Here is a 22,287-nt window from a genome sequence, read left to right as displayed (position 1 = left end):
AAATAACAATGAAATTATGTTGAGTACTCCTGCCCTGAGAACAGCGTTCACTAAAATAACAATGAAATGAATTACATTGAGTACTCCTGCCCTGGGAGCAGAGTAGTTTGCTAAAAATAACAATGAAATTACGTTGAGTACTCCTGCCCTGAGAACAGCGCGTAGTTCACTAAAATAACAATGAAATGAATTACGCTGAGTACTCCTGCCCTGGTAGCAGAGTAGTTTACCAAAAATATCAATGAAATTAGGTTAAGTACTCCTGCTCTGAGAACAGCATGTTGTTCACTAAAAAAAACAGTTAACTAAATTAAGTTGAGTACTCCTGGCCTTAGAGCACATGTAGTTTACTAAAAACAACACAGCGATATGAACCTGAGCACTCCTGCTGTGAAAGTAGTGTAAAGCACTAAAATTAAAACAGCTATTAGAGTATATACAGTGATCCTGCTCTGAGATCAGCTCTAGGGCGGGAGATGTACAGTTTTTATCGATTAAATGTTGTGACGATTTCGACGAACTCTGTTGACGTATACATCAACTCCACAGACAGCGGGACAGCATTGGAAAATCTTAGTAAATATTTTTAGTGGAGTTTATCTCTGAACAGTAACAGAATATACCCTAAATTCACCTACCTTACAACAGCAACCAATCCCACGAAGTCTCCAAAGTATCTGTGCTAAGTCTGCGAACTTTTTCCTCCACATTTCAAAAAGCCTAGGCCCCGCCTCTGCCGTAATTTCATTGGGTCAATCTGTGAACCAATCATTTTCCTTTCTGCCCTCAGAACATCTTTGGATAAGTGAAACTCTAATCTGCTCGGACGAATAGGGCTCTGGCTCTGTGGCGATCCTTAGTTCTGTCGCTCGTGGCTCTGGCTCGTCATCCGTGGTGGGCTCGGGCTCAAACTCTGCGTGTCGGAGTGATGGTTGGCTGGGCTCTGGGTCTTGAGTGGGGCTGGTGTCATCCTCCGTGGTCAACGAAGCTCTGCAGGACACCAGCACCCACTCGATGTAATCGGCTATGCTCTCCCGAGGACCCTCCTCGGACAGCTGCGCTTTGGTGGCAATGTTAAGTCCTGCACGGTATAATGTGCACAGGCAGCTGTCCGGGTAGTGCGTGAGTGGCGTGAGGTACACAAAGTCTCTGGTGTGGTCCACGAGAGAGAGCGATTCCCCTGCTCCAGGAGAAGGAGGAGGACGGCGGGGTTATCCATAACAAAAACAAACACTGAGAAAAAAACGGAAAATAAAGCAGGAAAAACACGGGGAAAAAGCTGTTTTGGTCAGTCTTACTGTTACGGGTGGTGCTGGATGGATGAGACGGAAACAAGATACGCAGCTAACAATTACTTTAATATAAATCTTCATATGACTCAGGCAGGAACAGGCAGGAACACAACGAGACATCCACGCACACAATACAACATTAAAGACCGACAGAGAACTCAAGATACAGACAGACTTATAAAGGGTGATAGATAATTACAGACAGGTGAAGGGGATAACGATAATGAGGACTAAACCAAAGTAAGCAGAACGACAGGGGGAGACAATGGGAGAAACCAATGACAAGAACTGACATGAATGTGACATTACGCCCCCCTCCGAATAGTCGCGTATCGCGCCGTATAACATAGAAAGGGGAGGGTAGGTGGGCGGTTCAGGAGGCCATGGCCGGACAGACAGTTCAAGGAAACACAAAACAGTCCAGGGGGGTGACGAAGGTGGGAGGAGCCAAGGAGGAAACAGGAGGGACCCGGAGCAGAAGGAACCAAGCAGGACCCAGAACGCAGCCATGATGATGACCCACGGTGGAGCCGACAGAGGGAGGAGCCATGGTGGAGGAAGGGCTGACGACTCCAGGGGGCCAACCGACAGAGGCGGAGCAGCTGGCGGAGGAACCCGAGGCGGAGATGGAGAGCCGAAGATCCTGGGCGACACCGAGGATCCGAAGGGCCAAGGCGGAGCCCTAGGCTCTGGCGACCAAGGCGGAGGCGGAGATCCGGAGGACCACGGTGGAGCCGGAGCGACAGAGGATGGAGGCTGTGCCAGAGGGAGGGAGGAGTCCTTAGGAGCCAGCGGGACGGAGTGACGAGGCGCAGCCGGAGGAGCAGAGTCCTGAGGTGACGGAGGGACGACGACTGACCAGGGCGGAGCCGGAAAGACGAGGGAGCCCGGTGAAGCTGGTGGACCGGCGGGCGACGATGAAGACGAGGGCGCTGAGAGCCGTGGTGGAGCCGCAGGGTCGGAGGGCCAAGGTGGAGTTCTGGACTCTGAGGCTGGAGGCGGAGATTAAGGATCCTCCAGCCATGACACTGATGGAAGCTGGCAGACCCGCGGCGAGCCCACTGCACAGGTGGTGGGCTGAGGGTGAGCAGAGGGGCTGTCAGGGGACAGCGGTGACCATACAGACATTGACATGGGCAGAAGAGGGAAGGTGGGTGGGAATTCCAGACAGGCAGGTATATCATAACAGGTAGATATTTCCGTAAAGAAGTCTATTAAATCCCCAGAGTTATGTTCCAAATCACCCCCAGCGGTGGTGCAGTGGGCAGGGCTCTCCATAGCATTCTCTTGCTCCATGTCGCAATCCACCGTCGCGGTAGCAGTGGCCGGCTCTCGCACCTGGTCGGACGAATAGGGCTCTGGCTCTGTGGCGATCCTTAGTTCTGTCGCTCGTGGCTCTGGCTCGTCATCCGTGGTGGGCTCGGGCTCAAACTCTGCGTGTCGGAGTGATGGTTGGCTGGGCTCTGGGTCTTGAGTGGGGCTAGTGTCATCCTCCGTGGTCAACGAAGCTCTGCAGGACACCAGCACCCACTCGATGTAATCGGCTATGCTCTCCCGAGGACCCTCCACGGACAGCTGCGCTTTGGTGGCAATGTTAAGTCCTGCACGGTATAATGTGCACAGGCAGCTGTCCGGGTAGTGCGTGAGTGGCGTGAGGTACACGAAGTCTCTGGTGTGGTCCACGAGAGAGAGCGATTCCCCTGCTCCAGGAGAAGGAGGAGGACGGCGGGGTTATCCATAACAAAAACAAACACTGAGAAAAAAACGGAAAATAAAGCAGGAAAAACACGGGGAAAAAACTGTTTTGGTCAGTCTTACTGTTACGGGTGGTGCTGGATGGACAAGACGGAAACAAGATACGCAGCTAACAATTACTTTAATATAAATCTTCATATGACTCAGGCAGGAACAGGCAGGAACACAACGAGACATCCACGCACACAATACAACATTAAAGACCGACAGAGAACTCAAGATACAGACAGACTTATAAAGGGTGATAGATAATTACAGACAGGTGAAGGGGATAACGATAATGAGGACTAAACCAAAGTAAGCAGAACGACAGGGGGAGACAATGGGAGAAACCAATGACAAGAACTGACATGAATGTGACAATCACAACAATAATACAAAAAAAATAAATAAAATTAAAATGTAAAAACTGATTGATTTAATAATTTAAAAATGATTTAAAAATTTATTTAAAATAAATTTAAGACAGTTAAAAACAGAAAATGATTATACATATTGCAATCAGTTCGGACGAAGCACAGTGCTCATTCAGTAAATGCACAACTAAACAGATGAGTTTTGAGTCTAGATTTAAATGTAGCTAATGTTTTAGCACATTTGATCTCTTCTGGAAGCTGGTTCCAGCTGCGGGCAGCATAATAGCTAAAAGTGGATTCCCCTTGTTTTGTGTGAACTCTTGGTATTTCTAATTGACTCCTAATGATCTGAGTGGTCTGTTAGGTTTATATTCAGTAAGCATATCTGCAATGTATTTAGGTCCTAGGCCATTGAGTGATTTATAAATGAGTAAAAGTGCTTTAAAATCAATTCTAAATATAACTGGAAGCCAGTGTAGGGACCTGAGGACTGGTGTGATATGCTCAGTTTTTCTTGTTCTAGTCAGAATCCTGGCAGCAGTGTTCTGGATGAGCTGCAGCTGTCTAATGGTCTTCTTGGGAAGGCCGGTGAGGAGACCATTACAATAATCCACCCTGCTTGTGATAAAGGCATGAACAAGTTTCTCCAAGTCTTGACTGGAAGCAAAACATCTAATTCTTGCAATGTTTTTGAGATGACAGTATGCTGATTTAGTTACTGCTTTGACATGACTACTGAAACTAAGGGTTGACTCCAGAATCACACCAAGATTTCTGATTTTTGGTCGTATGACCTAGCATCAAGGTATGCATTCACCTTAAGAACTTCCTCTTTGCTTCCGAATGCAATGACTTCAGTTTTCTCCTTGTTTAACTGAAGGAAGTTCTGGCACATTTAACTGTTAATTTCATCAATGCATTGGCAGAGGGAATCAATGGGGCTGTAGTCATTTGGCAATAAGGCTAGGTAAATCTGGGTATCATCAGCATAGCTGTGATAGGCAATTTGGTTCTTTCTCATTATTTGACTTAGTGGGAGCATATACAGGCTAAACAAGAGCGGCGCAAGAATTGAGCCTTGAGGGACTCCGCATGTCATGGACGTCCACTTAGACTGATGCTCTCCTGTACTCACATAATAACCTCTCTCTTCTAAGTATGATCTGAACCAACTGAGAGCCATCCCAGAAAGCCCTACCCAGTTTTCCAGTCTCTCTAGAAGAATGTTCGACAGTGTCAAACGCAGCACTAAAATCTAATAATACCAGCACTGATATTTTGCCAGAATCAGAATTTAGGCGAATATCATTTATTATCTTAACTAGCGCCATCTCTGTGCTGTGATGCACTCAAAACCAGATTGAAAATTGTCCAGGTATCCATTTAAGTTTAAGTAGTTGTTCAACTGATTGAAAACAACCTTTTCAATAATCTTGCCTATAAAAGGAAGATTAGATATTGGTCTATAGTTGCACAATATGGTGTTATCAAGAGTGGCATTTTGGACTGTGTGATCCTCTCTGCCTGCACTATTTCGGGTGGCGATACACACAGTCTATTTGTTGTCTGTGGGAGTCAGTTCTCGAGGGAGCTGACTGCCCACGTTTGCATTCCCTGTGGCTCAGCTCCCACTTCTGCTGAGGCAGGGTGGCGGCTGTGATCATGGGGATTGCATATAGATCTATGGTCGGGTTAGAGACTGGTCCACCCTATTTCTGTCTTTCTCCCCACACTGCGGTCCTTCCCCCTCTTTGAGTGGGAGCCCGCGGCGAAGTGGGCTGCATCAGCTGGGAGCCTGCCCGCGCGAAGTGGGCTGCATCCCTGGAGGGCTCTCGACGAGGACGGAGCCCTCGTGAGCTTCCCCGTGGCTCAGGTCCCGCTTTTGCTGAGGCAGAGCGGTGACTGCGACAGTGGGGATCACACATAGATCTACGGACAGGTTAGAGACAGGTCCGCCCTCTCTCTGCCTTTCTCCTTAGATCTAACGCTCTCTCTCGGGACTTGGAAGCCCACGCTGCGGTTCTTCCCCCTGAGTGAGAGCTTGCACTGCTGCGGCTATCTTTCTCCGAGGAGATTGATGCTCTCCACATATGAGCTGACTGCAGGTTAGATCGGTTTTGTTTCTAGCTGCCCTCGCAAAGAAAACAATAAAAAAGGAAAATAATAATAATAATAGCAGGGAAGGGGATTCAAGCGATTTATGTGTGGTTTGTTCGGGAGTTGAGCATGTACAGTCGCCCTTTCATATGTCACAAAATGATGTGCATTTTGAATGTTTTGCTCTTCTCCCATTGTCTTTTAATTCGGAGGAATTAAATTTATTTACTGCACACTTACCCTGTACTTTTGCTAAGTGTGTGGATGCTGCTGTGGCTCCCAGGGCATCTGCATACTGAACCTTATTGACATTTTGTCAGTATTAGCTCATTCCGAGCACGGGCGGTTCAGCATCAAGATGTCGTCCTCGCCCATATGAAAGAACTGGGGTTGCGACTGAATGCAGAGAAAAGTGTGCTTTCTCCATTACAGAGAACCACTTATCTGGCCATGGTGTGGGGTCGACCACGATGCAGGCATGTCTTTCTCCTGCTCAGATTGAGTCATCTTCGTGGCAGTCGAGAGAGTGAAAGTAGGCACTCACTGTGAAGCAGTTCCAGTAACTGCTGGGTCTGATGGCAGCTGCGTCCAACATGATACCTATTGGGCTGCTGTACATATGTTGCAGTGGTGTCTCAAGACCAAGAGATTCTCCGCGAGGGGAAACCTGCTTTGCATGATCAAGGTCACGCTGCGATGCCTACGTGCCTTGGACATGTGGAGGAGACCTTGGTTCCTGTCTCAGGGTCCGGTGCTGGGAACTTCTTGTCGCCGTGTAACACCAGCAACGGATGTGTCCCTCACCGGCTGGGAAGAGGTCTTGAATGGCCACCCCGCCTGCGGTCTGTGGAGTGGTCACCATCCAGTGTGGCACATCAGCTGCCTGGAGATGCTGGCCGTGTTTCAGGTATTGCAACACTTTCACCCGGACCTATGAGGCATCACGTATAAGGAGGGCAGGCCCTTCTGGGGAAGGGCGTGGTCCACCGCATTCCACAGTGCACTCGGGAGATCAGCCTGCCAACCCTGCCCACCGAACCGAACTAGCAGCTCAAACAACACCAGAGGCCAGTCTCGAGAGACTGGTTCCCTTAGTCGATTATTTGGCAGCATGGAAACTACTGCCAAATGTATCTGTTACCTGGACACTGTAACTAGCAGCTCAAATTCAACACCAGAGCTCCAGTCTCAACCTTTTATTTTACCTAATATTTTAAAAATCACCAGTGAAAGGGTTAAGGAAGGCCATCGAGGTGGTCCCTCCTCACGACAGGGAGTCCGGGTTCTACAGCCGGGACTTCATTGTTCCGACTAAGGATGGGGAGGTTGCGTTTAGATCTGAAGAACGCATACCTCCACATATCCATCCTTCAACACAGGAAGTTCCTGAGGTTCGCTTTGGGGGTGAAGCGTACCAGTGTTGGTTTCTTCCGTCCGGCCTTGCACTCTCAACACGCACTTTCATCAAGTGTGTGGATGCTGCTCTGGCTCCTCTGGACTCCAGGACATCAGCATACTGATCTATATAAATAATTGTTGATAATAGATCATTTCAGAGCTTGGGGGTTCGGCATCGAGATGTCGTTCTCGCTCATATGAAAGTGTTGGGGTTGAGACTGAATGCCAAGAAAAGTGTGCTTTCTCCATTACAGAGAACCACTTATCTGGGTGTGGTGTGGGATTTGACGACGATGCAGGCACCTCTGTCACTTGCTCGGATCGAGTCGATCCTCACTGCAGTCGTGAGAGTGAGAGAAGGCCGGTCACTCACTGTAAAGCAGTTTCAACAACTGCTGGGTCTGATGGCAGCTGTGTCCAACGTGATACCTTTTGGCCTCCTTTACATGAGACCCCTACAGTGGTGGCTCAGGACCAAGCGGTTCTCCCCGAGGGGAAGCCCGTTTCACATATCAAGGCCGTGCGGTGACCACAGGGTTAGCCCACTCCACCCTGAAGGTGGTTCTATGTGGCGGCTATTTCACCTACTACGCTCCTCTGGGTGGCCCCTCAGTGGGTAGAAACCCCCTCGTTACACGTTTCTTCTGCGGTGCACTGAAGTGAACACGGTTCCTCTGGCCAGGTGTAGCTTTGCTAAGTGACCCCCTTCTCTTGGGGGTCAAGGCTCTCTTCTCTGAGGTTGGCTTCAGAATGCTGCGGAATGTCTGCTGGAGGCATTCCCATAGCGTTTCAACACAGCGTTTCGATCCCTCGGGGAACCATGGTTACATATGTAACCTGAGATGTTTTCAAACTCCTAGACCGTTGGTCCGATTTTCACCAAATTTGACTTAAATCATCTTCAAACTGTGCTGACAAAAAGTTATTGATTTGGTTGTTTTTATGATCTTTCATACATTTCAATTGATATCATCCAAAAATGGATTTAATTACTCATTGTTGTAGTCGGTCTGTTGCTCCTTGCCATGCTTAGCTCCTCATTCATCATTTTTCCTTGATCAGAAATAACAGGGGCTCTGGTGTTATTGATTCTTTGCGGAAGTCAACCGGACATTTCATTTACCATGTGTTTATGTTGTTGCCATTGAAACTGTCTGTTGGCTTAATTTGTTTTGCGACTGCAGGAAATCTTCTAGGTGACCTTCCAAAACATCAGTTATCAATGTTTTTTTATTTTTTTTTTTTTTTTTTAGAATGTTTGTCATCCAGTAACACACAGAATACATATATTTGATTACATATATGATGTACTGTATTACATAGACATCAAACCTGATGAAGAGCTTCATTAGTTTCTGTTCTAAATCAGTTCTCCAAGATTTTGAATGGCACTTCATGGTTATCATGGTTAGAGGTTAAATGAGCTCCTCAGCTCTTGTCTTGTCCTGAATTCTTTGAGGGGTGTTCTTCACAAACATGCTGATCAGATGTTCATTCATTGTCTAAAGAAGTCAAAACAAAAACACTAGAAACTAGAAAATACAATACTGATGGAATCCGAATGTCTTCCTGTTAAACATTGTATTTGTGACAATTACAAGAAAGTGAATTTAGTGTATTATTTATTAATGTATGCTGTGTAAAGTGTTTTTACCATGTCCCCCAAACAGCAGCAGTGAGAATTCTTCATCATTTTCTGAAGATAAATAAACTGATCCTGAAATGTTTTTTATCAAGATCATTCTGAGAAAAACAAAAAAATATTTATAGTCTTATATGTTAGCATAATTCTATATATTTTTTTTTTTTTTTTACTTAAATCACAGTAAGACAAACCGCTTCAGTGTAGTGCATCCACAACGCTGAGAATTCATCAGACAGATAGGTTTTCCTCACAGGGTCATGAAAATAGGGTAACCACTCTCATCTTCTCTTGCTGAAGTCAAAGCATACACTAGAAAACAGTGTGTGTGTATGTATGTACATATTCTATATATAGAATTTCATTAAACTTTAATATAATTCCCCTTCTTACCATGAATATTTTTGGGGAGGTTGGTGAACATTGATGCAGAATGACAGGATGCCATGTATAACACCATCTTCACCACATTTAAAAAAAGAAGAACAAAAAGTTGGAGAGGTATTTAGAGATGTAATAAAAGCTAAAAGCTCATTTGGAAGGAAACAATCCATTACTTTGCGTTTTGCAATGGCATAAAGTAACAAAGTATAAATACCATTAATGTACTTCAGTAGATAATTTACAAATTTGAACTTTCTGTAGTATTTACATTTATTACTTCTACTTTGCTACATTTTTATGACAAATACCTGTTACTCCACATAAGCATCTCTCTATGATTTTACTATGATTTTGTTTTTATTATTTTGCAAAAAAGAGAACAGTGCGCATGTCAGAGCTGGATGAATGACCTTCTTGCAAGAATAAAAGATCAAAGACAACTTTCTGTGTTAGTTTCAGTCTCACCTGAAATAGGTTCATTATAGGGTCATTCTGTGAGATTTGGTTCCAGAGATATTGACATTTCAATATGGCTCCAGGAGTAAATGTTAAAATGGACACATTTTCAGTCACCAAAAACCAAATGTGGGTCAGTTTGAAAAAAAATATGTTATCTATTTTCTTTTATGCACTGAGATCTCGATAATCTTCTGGGCTCTATTAAACCATACTCAATGGGTCCCATGTCCGGAAATATTACCCATTTTCAGTGAAGATTCCAAAAGAAAAGTTTCTTTGGAACCAAAATTTAAAATCATATTAAGATAACTTTAATACTTCTTGAGTTACAGGCACACAAATTTGGGAAAAATAATATTCATGAGACTCAAACAGGTATGTTCTATGACATTTCTTCTTCAGACATTGTTCTTTAAACAAAACTAAGTATCAGCTGCATACAAAGTGACCAACGTTTGGTTTTCGACCACTGAAAATGGGTAATATTCAACAATCTGAATATGGAGCCTCATTGAGATCCCCATATCTCTGGATGATATAGGGCCTTGAAATGAAGATTTCAAAAGAAAAGTTTAACAACAACTAGAATCAAAAATCATATTGCAATATCTTTAATACTTATTGAGTTATAGGCACACAAACTTTGGAAAAAGAATATTTATGGCACACAGACATGTTCAAAGCAGTTGTCTGACAGAAGGAGATGAGATATGTCTCCAACATTATTTGTTCTTCAGACATTTCTCTTTAAGAGAAAAGAAGTATCATAGTTTTTCAAACTAACCCACATTTGGTTTTTGACCACTGAAAATGTGTACATTTTAACATTTACACCTGGAGCCATATTGAAATTCCAGTATCTCATAGGGCATTAAAAATAAAGATGCCAAAGGGGAAGTTTGTTAAGACTCAATATCTAAAAGGGCATTAAGATATCTGTAAAACTTCTTGAGTTACAGGCATGCAAACTTTGGAGAAAAACTTGAAAAGTGCTGTTTCCCCATTTTTGAATGGTCACCATTGGTACATAATGTAACAAAGATTGCTAAAGTCAACAGATTTTACTAACAAAACTACCAATCTCTGTGTAAAATAAGATAATGATGCTGCCATCTTTCTGAAGCACATTTTACCCCCTGTAACTTCACTCTGAATCTCAGGTGAAAATTGCCATTTGACCTCCCTCTACAAAATAGTAGATTACTCAGTAAATATTAATTCATGACTTTTAATATTTTGGCTTTCATCACCTATACATGTCTGTCTTTCCTCTGGAAAAAATATTAGCAAAATCAAAAATTTAAGCCTGGGAGGTTTTTGAAATTTAGTTGATTTGGCACTGAATGACCATATAGTTTTTCTGCAGCTTTGGCTTGTGTAAGAATATGGTGTTTTTGACGTATTCCAATAATGTTAATAATCATGATTACAATGTTAAGGCCTATAATCAACAACAATTTTGTTTTAATTTGGCAGCCCTCTGTAATAAGTGCCTGGTTTTTATAATATCTGATAGGCTTACCACTAATAAATATTGTCCTTTAATGGAAAAGATCATTTAAGACCCATGTACACGTGCAGTAAAATATGCATGTCTTACTTCTTAAAGATTCATTCAAATTCAGAGCTGTCTTTAAATCTCAGTATACTTTTACTTTTGGATACTCAAGTAAAAAGTACCTGCGTTTACTTAATTACAAAAATATTTAAATAGGTGACACATTACAGATAAGAAAAGTACAGATAATACTACAAATGTACTTGAATACTTTTTCACCTCTGGTGTTCTGGGAAAAAAAAAAAAAAACCCATATGGACTATTTTTTTAATTGGTGTGTATAGACCCTTTTAGTGCCAATGTCACAATTACATCACAGCGCTAGCTGGAAGCAAAACAAATGGAAAACTGGAGGCAGCCAATTCAAACCAGCACAGATTTGGCTATATCATCTTCTTGTGATGTTGGGTGCCAGTTGTGTTTAAATGCAATAAACTGAGCGTGCAGGACAGAAACCATCATCAAAAATGCGTGCGTTTTCCAGTGCACACTTCTTATCACAAAATGTTAAATATTGTATTATGGTTTTTGTTATGTGTCCAGAGATTTCTTATGCATCTCATGACTATGTCATGTATGAAATAATGTCTGTGTTCATGTGTGTAAAACAACAAACTGCCAATTTATATGCTTCATCATCTGTAATTGTATATACATTGTTGTGAATGATTGTGGCTAGATTTTTTAACAAAACTGATAAGAAAGAATAATCAAATACAGAAAGTTTAAAAGTAGCAGTTTCTGGAATTTTTATTTTATAGAAAATATACATTTTACTTTAACCCTTTGAGCGGTACAGTCACACATATGGGATTTAGAACGTTAGGTGAGGCCACGCAACTGCCAAATTCAAACTGCGTTTTCGCGCGTTGTCTCGCGCTGCGCTCCACATATAATCACAATTGTGCAGTGTTTTCAACGACTTAACGTTTATTTTAGGTTTTAGGAATTTAAATACACATAAGTACTAGTAAAACAATACATTTAGAGTTTGTAAAATACACAAGGATGTCGATGGAAGCTGCAATAACAATCCATTCCAGTATAATTTGCCGACGTGTTTGATTTATATCAGATGCACATAATGTAAGTAATGATATAATTCACTCCATTCCTTTCCCACTTCACCAGCTACTTACTTGCATGTATTTCGGGAGAAACTGGTGAATTTACGTGCTGTAAATCCGGCTGACAGGACTCTCTGAACTGCAGCGCGAACAAACATGGCGGCGCCCATCTCACGATATAGATCACGATCCAGATCATTTATTAAGGTTTTAAAACGGCAAAATACACTCACTTACACGTATTCGTGAATCGGAATATCAGATAGTTGAAGACATGGTAAGCAAGTGTGTGAATATTTTTAATAAAAAAAAGGAAAAATGAAATAAAAGCGATACGTCTGTCAAACAGCGCTATAGTGGCTGCGGTGTGTCACGTGACAATCATAACGCGTCACCATAGAAACAATAAAGCTAACATTCTAAAATAACGGTCGCCTAAAAAAACTCACTCTGGGGGGGTCAGATAGAATATTTTAAACTCACCAGTGAAAGGGTATAATGTAAACGTACTGACATGTCACTGTAAACTTACATTATTTACAGGAGGGTGAAAATAACTATTTGGTCAATGCATGATACTTCAAATAGTGTATCCAACACATTGAATGATTAACTTTTTTTTTTTTTTTTTTTTTTGGCCCAGTTCACTCGTATGTAGCTGTAAAAATAATTGCCTGCTGAAACTGAAATATGAAGACTTCAGATGCAAAAGCCTCTAAGTACATCTGACATTTTTCTTTAAAATGAGCATTTCTTTCTGGCTACTATGTATAGGTTTCTATGTAAGTACTGGTACTTCTGAATGGGTTGAGGCTGGGATTTAGCACATTTGAAGTGAAAGTACTTGACAAACATATAATACGTGTGGAGAACGTTCACTCAGTATTATTATCTAATTTTTGACCAAGATGGCTTTTAGAGGCTTTTGCATTGGAACTCTTCATTTACACTGCCCTACAAAGGCGAAAGACCTTAACTCGCTAGAGTGTGAAAATGAGAAAAATGACTTTAAAGTTTTTTATTTGTCCAGCCAAATTAATTATAGGTAGGACACTGGAATTATCTAATTTGTAAATTAGATGTTTTAGCAATGAAAATTATCTACATTAAAAAATTGTGAGCTCAAACTTGGTTTTTACCACTATTTCGAAGTTAGCGTACTCTGCCTTTTGCACTGTCTGCAAAAAGTCAGACCAAAGCAAAATGCGGTAACTTCCTCTGTGTACCACTAGAGGGAGTCTGAGTACCACTACTGGTACTCGTACCACAGTTCGCTATGCTCAGTAAGGTAAGAGAACTAGACATAGCATAATAGTTTTTGTATTGACTTGAATGAAATAGCCTAACCTAAAAGACTTGTGGAGTGATTAGAATCCCAGCAGGAATGGCCAGAATGCTTGTGGATTGATTTTATCGGGTTACAAGAAAAGGTAGGATATGGATTTAATTGCAAACTGTTCCTAGCATACTGATTTTATAATTGAGCATGCTACATGCTACGGCATTCGATTCCACACGCCTCCAACTAGCAGTGACAGCCTGCTGAATAATCTGCATTATAAAAAGTAAAAAAAAAAAAAAAAATCTTTTAAGATTATTCACATTTACATATTGTTGCCAAAATATCTCTGTACAGTGCGTTATTATATGGAGCTGTCTGGCCGATCGCTATCTATCCATTTCGTTTGTCTAATGCTTCAGTGACAGACCAGATGTATGAAAGTATACAAGTTACACCGTAATTAAAACGCGGCAGACTTTAATGGACAGTAAAACAAAGGCAAAACACCATACAACTCCAAGTCAGCATTGTAACTTTATACTGATGCATGGCTAAACAAAGGCAGAATGCCCTAATTCAATTTGAGCGTTCCAAACAAAGTCAAAGAGCGGTAACTGGTGATATAAGGTGCTCTGCCTTGGTTTCTCTAGGGGTTTTTGAAGTTACGGTTAAGACAATTCATTATTTTCTCGGAAAAACAACTAAATTGACTCAAGATACTTATACACATAATAAAGGATGTCTTAAATGTCCCAAAAATATCAATAACTCATTTTTGACCAAAATCGAAGTTAAGGTCTTTTGCCTTTGCAGGGCAGTACAGTATATACATCTTCATGACTAGATAGACACAGGTCAAATTCTCTTTACTATACACTTTAGATTTCTCTATAGATGTGAGTCACTCAACCGGAGGTAAATAATCATCTATTTTTTGAGTGAGCATGTACAGGTCGGCCAATCTAGTTTCATCCGTTAAAGTTAACTTATTTAAATAACAATCAAGGTCCTGGAGAGTGAGTGATCTTACATATTGTAACGGCCACCTAATGGTTAATATTATTTATGTAAAGGTCCCTTTAAATATATTTTGTTCTAAGTTTGAACGATGTTTTGTGAATGCGCACACACAGAGATAGAGTCGAGAGTGAGGCGGGAGATGGTCACTCTGAGTACTACAATGCTCTAACTTTCATTCTGTTTGTTTGTCACGTTACCAGAGTGTTTTATTTACTGTTTTGTATTCGCCCTCTCGCATGTGTGTAAGAGGAGTGGACTTGCGCAAACAACTATAAAGGCACATCAAACGGCTGATCGCCTCGAGTTTTCTTTCCTTGTTTCCTGTTGTTTCATCCGGGTGGACTCTCTGGTGGACGTTACAATATGCAGGTGAAATAAAATTTTCTCCAGGGAGTTATTGTTATAAAACAAGCTAACAAAGTCAGGGAAGTCTTTTTGCCTCCACCTAAGCTCTGCCCACAGAAAAATGTCACAACGTTTACTAACAGAAAAAGAGTCTATAAATGTTTGTATTTACCTTTGAAAACTTGCAATTTCTTGCCATTTCCTTGATTGTTTCAATGAGATCATGGGCATGAAGCTGCAGGAAAAGGACTGAATTAGATTGCCACAATATAAGCAGTTAAATACCGTATGTTTTATTTAAGTACTTAAGCACTTATTTAAGTACTTAAATTTGCAGGCCAATCATAAAAATAATGGCAAATGATGATAAGTTACTGGTATATACAGTATATGCATGATTCTAATTATTGCTATAAATGTATGTATGTATACAGTTTGCTGAGGTTTACTAGCTTGAAATCATAATACCAAAATATTTTTAAGCCTAGAGGTAACAAAACTTACAATACTGTTAGGAAAGCTAAATCTGCCTGCACCTCCATGATCTGCCAGATACACGAATATTGTGTCATTTATTCCACTGTGTGACACAAAAAAAGATATCATTTTTATCTTTCATTATAATTTAAAATGAAACTATTTGTATCAGAACTGTAATTGACTAATAAGACAAACCTTTTAATGACTTTTGGCTTTCTCTTTTTCACAGCATTGGTGTCTCCTTTGAGAGCAGCCAGAAAGTTTCCAGCTGTTACATCCTGTAAGACAGTCAGAATTGTGCTCAGATAGAGGATGAAAATATCTGTTTTGTGTTTGACGAAAAAAACATTACCTCTCCAGTGTAATCTTTTGGAACCCCTGGATACACATTTGATCCGTTTGGTTTATTGATAATGTTTCCAGGATAAGGGTTTCTGTTAAGGAAGATAAAACATTATGTGGGCCATTTTGTGGCAAAACACTTTCATGTCCCATCACACGTGTGATAATACATTGGATATAATATTAATTAGGGATGATTTTAATGGTACAACATGACAGGAAAGATCTATGTGAATCCTGTGTTAAATCTGCTAAAAATGTACATCAGCAATGAGCCACATGACCAGGAAGTCTCTTACTTCTTATTATAAGCGATGTCATCATACATCATCACCACAATCCGACTGTCGGGAATCCCATTCTGATGTGCTATCTGATAGGCGTGACACACATCTGCCTGAAATGGAGATGTCAAAAAGGATTTTTCTTTACAAACTAGCATCATGCAATATGCTGGATAGTGGAGCAAGGTGCAAGAAACACTGAAAAATCAATGGCTTGATTCACAGAGAAGGCACATACTCACAAGAAAAATAAACAGAATGTCACCACATACCTGGTGCCTATAATTATCCCATGAGTTTGAACCAGCAGCAAGCATAACCCATTTTGAACTTGATGATCCCATTTTAAGAGCAAAGTCTAATTATTAAGTTAGAAAATAGTGTGTTATTGTAATGCACCAATGGAAATGGAAATAATAATATATTTATATAATGCAAAGTACACATTTGATTAAAAAAAAAAAAAACTCAATCTGCTTTACTCCTGATGCACAATGATCCTGGTATCTGGGAGGAAGGAATTATTACAAGTGTTTTACAATCACCTAATTTCATCTTTATCCTGTAGGGGTTTCCATACCATGCAAAAAGAAAGTTCTAGACAAAAGAAAGTGAAACTGGACAAGTCAAAAGCACAGGCATAGGATGTCTGAGACTGAGAGAAACTGTTTATTCCTCAAATAAGGAATAGAGGTCAGATTACAAACAGCTTGCACCACGCAAACCGGCATTAAAATAGTCCCAGGGAGCCAATATCATTTAACAACATGCTTTTTTCGCCTGACCTGACAAAAATTGTTTTGCAGAAGTTTCCCTTTCAGACGCAAAATTTATGGGAAGAGAGTATTAAAATGAATCACACAATGCGATTTACTAACGTTTGCGCTCGCCAAATTACTTGTATTTGCGCCACTATCTAACGCCCCCCAAAAAAGCATGTTTTAAAGCAGGTGGTAATTTGCACTGTTCATTATGGTAATAATCTGGCTGAATCTTGTTCTTTAATGTGTGCAATGTCAGTAGCCCACACGCAGGGAGTCTAAGTCCCAGGGAGCCAATATTATTTAACAACATGCAATTGTTGGGTTAAATTAGGTTCATTTAAAACATAATAAATAGGTTAAACGGTATGCTACATAAAATCAGCCTATATATAAATATTACTGTTTTAAGCTCTAATATTTTTATCTTATGTCCTCATCTGCACGATAAACCATTTTGATAAATCTTTGTTGTTTTTTTATTTTTATTTATTTATTTATTTATTTATTCAATTTTTTTTTAATTCTTAAAAAAATTGTAGTTTTACCCACATATGGGTAAAATATGGACCAACTGTTGGGTATAAATTGCTGGATTATTATTACCTATAGTGTGTGAAAACAACTTTAAAACTTTACAAACAACTTTGTTTTTTTTAAAAAAACAACTTTTTTTTTTTTAAATCTAACAACGAAATGAGTGCGAATATAACGAAGAAAGCACATCAAACAACAGGAAAAATAGAGAAAAACTTACCGGTGGTTTTAGCACCCCTTCTTTTTGTCAATAGGCAGAGATTTCTTAGGTCAAGCCCCAAACTGTTGATGATAGAATGAAGACAGCCTGTCCTTCCCTAAAGGAATGATCTGAATAAACTAAAGTGAAACTATGCGAACTAGATCAAAGAAAGTGAAACCATTTAAATCCTTTTTAAATGGATAGCGCAATAGATCCACTAATGCTTATTTAGCTCTTCTACTAGCCAGAATTTGCTAATCGATATTCATAACGTCAAAGTTACTTCATAAAGAAATTGACTTTTTTTATGAAAAGCAGCTGATACACACCACATTTAACAGAAGTATAGTTTTAAATTATATTTGAAATTAAATGACAGTAAACTGACAAATTAAAAAAAAAAGGATGGAAACGTTTTTGTCTAGAAAGAGTTGTTAAAATAAATTTTAAAGAGGAAGCGGTTTATATTTACATTATAATTACGTTTAATCATTAGCAGACGCTTTTCACCAAAGCCATTTACAAATGAGCATGAATCATTACATGAGTCTATCTTTAAGTTGCATTTGTATTGCAGAACTGATCTCTTGGTTTACTTCCAATAACTGTATCTACTGTCAAATACTTACTTTCATGAGCAAAATCAGCAACTTACTCCAGGCCAGACAATCCTTTACTTGTGATTAATTTCTTCCTTTTTAAAATGGTAGAGAAAACAATATTAAAGATTTTAAAAGCTCTTAAAAATAAAGGTGCTTCAGGATGCCATACACTGTCAACTTAAAATAACATTTAACATTTCAAGTTGACTAGACTTATTTTAGTTGACTGAACTTAAAATTTTAAGGCAGCAGGGTAACAAATTATTTTAAGCTGACTCAACAAATTGTGTTTTTTTTTTTTTTTTTACAGTGTAGAAGAACCTTTTTTGTCTAAATGGCTCCACAGAGAACCTGTAACACCTGAAGAACATTTCCTTTCACAAAAGGTTCTTTGTGGCGAAAGAAGGTTCTTATAAAAGAAAGAAAAGAAAGAAATGGTTCTGTAAAGAACGTTTGACTGAATGGTTCTTTGTGGAACCAAAAATGGTGCTTCTATGGAACCGCTGTGAAGATCCTTTAAAGCACCTTTATTTTTAAGAGCGTAAAAGCACTAAATAAAAATAAATAAATAAATAAATAAAAAAAACATTAGTAAAAACCAGAGTGCCTTTCTTGGTCCGCATGGTTTCTTTTATTTCTTGGAGCTGGTTGTGTATTTTAAGGATTTCTGAACATACAGGAACACAAAAGTGGGATACAGCTAGTGAAGGGAGAGGGGCAGAAATAGATGATAGCAAGAGTGGTAAAAGAAAAGCAAAATGGTTTATTCTATTCAAACATATCAGATTGACTAAACTGGAATTCCAATAGTTACAGATGATCATACGTGGGAAGAGGTGATTTTTGATCTCTTGAATTTATTGACAAAGATAGATTTCATATATACCTCATCAATATCTGCCCTCCTTTCTTCGTTGTTAGCTGTCACAACCTCCGCTTTTTGCTCCAACTTTGTTTTTAAACATGAAAACACTGCTGGTGTTCTGTGGACATTCTGTGAAAATATAAACTTGATGTATTTAATATTGTGCATTTATTTAATCAGTGCTCTTCAGATTGCATAATTCAGTGGAAAATAGATCATCTGAAGAAATATAAAGTACACATGGAAGTATATCAATATTTCTCCAAATATTCAAAATTATATTCAAAATGATGTTTATAAAAAGAACTTTGAATGTTAATAAACTGGAGCAGACGTGATTAAACTTAACTATTACAGAAGGTTCAAATGCTCACTGATGCTTCAGAAGGAAACACATTGCATTAAAAGCTGGGGGGTGAAAAGTTGAAGATCAGGGTAAATTTAATATTAGGTATCTGCTGAAGCTTCTAAGGGACAGTACTAAATGAAAAAAGAAGAAGAAGAAAAAAAAGACAAGTTGTCCTCAGTGTGAAAAGATGGATCTCAGAATCATGCAGTCATTGCTGGAAAGGGTTCAAATACACAAAAATGCAGGGGGGTTAAAAGGACCGGAAGGATTTTTCTGAAGAACAGCGGGCAGTTTAACTGTTCAGGACAAGCAAAGGACTCATGAACAACTATCACTAAACAAAACAAACAAACAAACAAACAAACAAAAACACAGTTGTAGATCATTCATGTAACACAGTATTAAGAATCATGTGTAGGTAAACTTTTGGGCTAATTTATATAAATTCAACTAAAATATTATTTTCTCTTGTGGACTATGTGCAAATGTCTTTTATGTGAAATATTTTCTTCAGTACTAAATTATATATATATATATATATATATATATATGTGTGTGTGTGTGTGTGTGTGTGTGTGTTTGTGTGGCATGCCAGCAATGCATGTACTTGAAAAGGCTCCGTTCTGTGTCTCATGAAGTGTAAATTAAATACTGTAAATGTTTTCTAAATGTTTTCCTTTTTGAAGGGCCTGCAGTGAGAAAATGTAAGTTAGTGGAGATTGGAGGATTTTTACCAAGCAGTGGATGATGCCAATAAAACAGCCAAAACCACTCATAAAACCAGTATGAAGAACAAGTATGAGCGCTTATTTGAGGGAATCAGACTAGAACAGACTCAAACCCTCAGGGTTGAACACAATCTACACACAGCTCTACATTATAGAGGGAGAGAGAGAAGGGGTGAATGAAGAACATGAGATTTCACAGATGGAGACAAGAGCCAGAACACAAGACACTAAAATCTACTGCAATGACATTTTTAAACACTTACCTAAAAAAGGATGTGAGGAGGAAAACAAAATAAAGACTTACTAAAGGCATCGCTGGAATTGGAAAAAGTGTCTCTGTGCAGAAGTTCATTCTGGACTGGGCAGAGGAAAAAGCCAATCATGATGTAGATTTCATGTTTGTGCTTCCGTTTCAAGAGCTGAACTTAGTTAAAGATAATCAGTACAGTCTTTACATACCTCTACTGGACTTTCATCCTGAACTTCAAGATCTGGATCCAAAGATATATGAGTGATCCTCAGAAAGAAGAATATTTCAGGAAGATAATCCATGATGAGCATCAGTTCACCAGAATCATCCCACACATTAGAAGATCAAGAAGCCTCCACATCATGTGTCACATCCCTGTCTTCTGCTGGGTCTCATCTACTGTGCTTCAAAACATCGTGAAACAAGATATCAATGCAGAAATCCCTCAAACGATTGAAATGTACATCCACTTCCTGCTTATTCAGATCAACACTAGGAATCAGAAATATGAAGAGAGGGATCCAGATAAACCCCTGCAGTTCAACAGAGAAGTGATTGTGAAACTTGCCAAATTGGCTTACAATCAGCTGATGAAGGGCAATGTGATGTTCTATGAGGAGGACCTGGTTGAGAGCGGCATAGACGTCACTGAAGCATCAGTGTATTCTGGGATTTGCACTGAGATCTTTAAGGATGAATCTGTGATTCATCAGAGGAAAGTCTACAGCTTCATTCATCTGAGTTTTCAGGAGTTTCTAGCAGCTCTCTATGTGTTTTACTGCCACATACACAATAACAAGGAAGTACTGAAGTCATTTTACAAATCTGAGCAAATGTCTTTGTTCAAGCTGCTTAAAGCCGCAACTGATAAATCATTGCAGAGTGAACGTTTGGATCTTTTCCTTTGCTTCCTGCTGGGCATCTCACTGGAGTCCAATCAGATACTCTTACATGATCTACTGACATACACAGAGAACAACAGAGGGGCCTATTATGAGATCACAGTATATATTAAAGATAGAATTACTGGTGATGAACAACTCTCCGCTGATAAATCCATTAATCTGTTTCTCTGTCTTCTGGAATTGAATAATCAGACTCTACAGAGAGATTCAGAGGTTTGTGAATTCAGATAAACTCTCATATACAACTCTCTCTCCCTCACTGCTCAGCAATAGCCTACATGTTTCAGATGTCAGATGAGGTGCTGAACGAACTAAAGCTCATGAAATTCAACACATCAGATGAAGGCAGAAGGAGACGGATACCAGCTGTGAGGAACTGCAGAAAAGCCCTGTAAACATTTTGCCATTTGTCATTTTGTATTTTTTTGAAAACAAAAACAAGAAAAAAAGCTGATTCAATTTGCATAACATGTGGAATGTACACTGATCAGAGTGCTGTATCAAAGCATATTAAATGCAAAGTTAACTGGAAGGAAGAAATTGGGTAGGCAAAGGTACACAAGCAACAGGGATGACCGCAAGCTTGAGAATACTGTCAAACTGTCACACTTGGGAGAGCTTCACAAGGAGTGGACTGAAGCTGGAGTTAGTGCATCAAGAGTCACCACGCTCAGACGTCTTCAAAAAAAGGGGGTACCAAGCTACTTCTGAAAAAGAAACAACATCAGAAGCATCCTACCTGGGCTAAGAAGAAAATGAACTGGACTGTTGCTCAGTAGTTCAAAGTCCTCTTTTCAGACAAAAGTAAATTTTGCATTTCATGTTGAAATCATGATCCCAGAGTCTGGAGGAAGATTGGGGAGGCACAGAATCCAAGCTGCTTGAAGTCCAGTGTGAAGTTTCCGAAGGCAGTGATGATTTGGGGTGCCGTGACGTCTGCTGGTCTTGGTCCATTGTGTTTTATCAAGACTGTTACAACCCCTGGCTCAGAGGGAAGCAACAAAGAGGACACACACGCAACTTTAACTAAACTCAAAAGGAAAAGACTTTATTAATCAACAATTAATTCCAAGAAAAAATAAAGAAACAATATAATAAGACAATATTTCTGTAAGCATCATTTTCGTCAGTGCGTAATGCGGGGTGTCTGAACGAGTGTAATGTGTTGTTGTTGTGTCCAAAACATAAACAAAAACGGGGAACCAAAACGAAACCAAAAACAAAGCAAAATCCAAATCAAGCAAACAAACCCAAAATAAAAAGAAACTCAAACAAAAGCCTCAAACTAAAGTCTCCCGCTAACAGATTCAATTGTAGGCGGAGTACC

General features: G+C 39.8%; 2 protein-coding genes across 2 annotated transcripts in view; one reads left to right on the top strand and one right to left on the bottom strand.

Moving 5' to 3' along the window:
• The window catches only part of LOC127154116 (ribonuclease inhibitor), a 324,540-nt gene that overhangs the window by 259,344 nt on the left and 42,909 nt on the right, over nt 1–22,287 (top strand). The window lies entirely within an intron of this gene.
• On the bottom strand, nt 8,219–17,372 carry LOC127154131 (legumain). The gene is made up of 10 exons (XM_051095546.1): nt 17,280–17,372; nt 15,777–15,874; nt 15,488–15,569; nt 15,331–15,413; nt 15,160–15,235; nt 14,828–14,890; nt 8,934–9,000; nt 8,735–8,852; nt 8,553–8,641; nt 8,219–8,400 (listed from the first exon to the last, which is right to left on the bottom strand). Exons 2-8 carry the CDS (start codon nt 15,806–15,808, stop codon nt 8,791–8,793), a joined length of 465 nt encoding a protein of 154 aa, XP_050951503.1. The 5' UTR covers nt 15,809–15,874; nt 17,280–17,372; the 3' UTR covers nt 8,219–8,400; nt 8,553–8,641; nt 8,735–8,790.

The sequence above is a fragment of the Labeo rohita genome, chromosome 22 (assembly GCF_022985175.1).
Source record: "Labeo rohita strain BAU-BD-2019 chromosome 22, IGBB_LRoh.1.0, whole genome shotgun sequence".
NCBI classification, from domain to species: domain Eukaryota; kingdom Metazoa; phylum Chordata; class Actinopteri; order Cypriniformes; family Cyprinidae; genus Labeo; species Labeo rohita.
The sequence above is the reverse complement of the archived record's forward strand: the minus strand, read 5'-3'. Positions and strand labels throughout refer to the sequence as shown.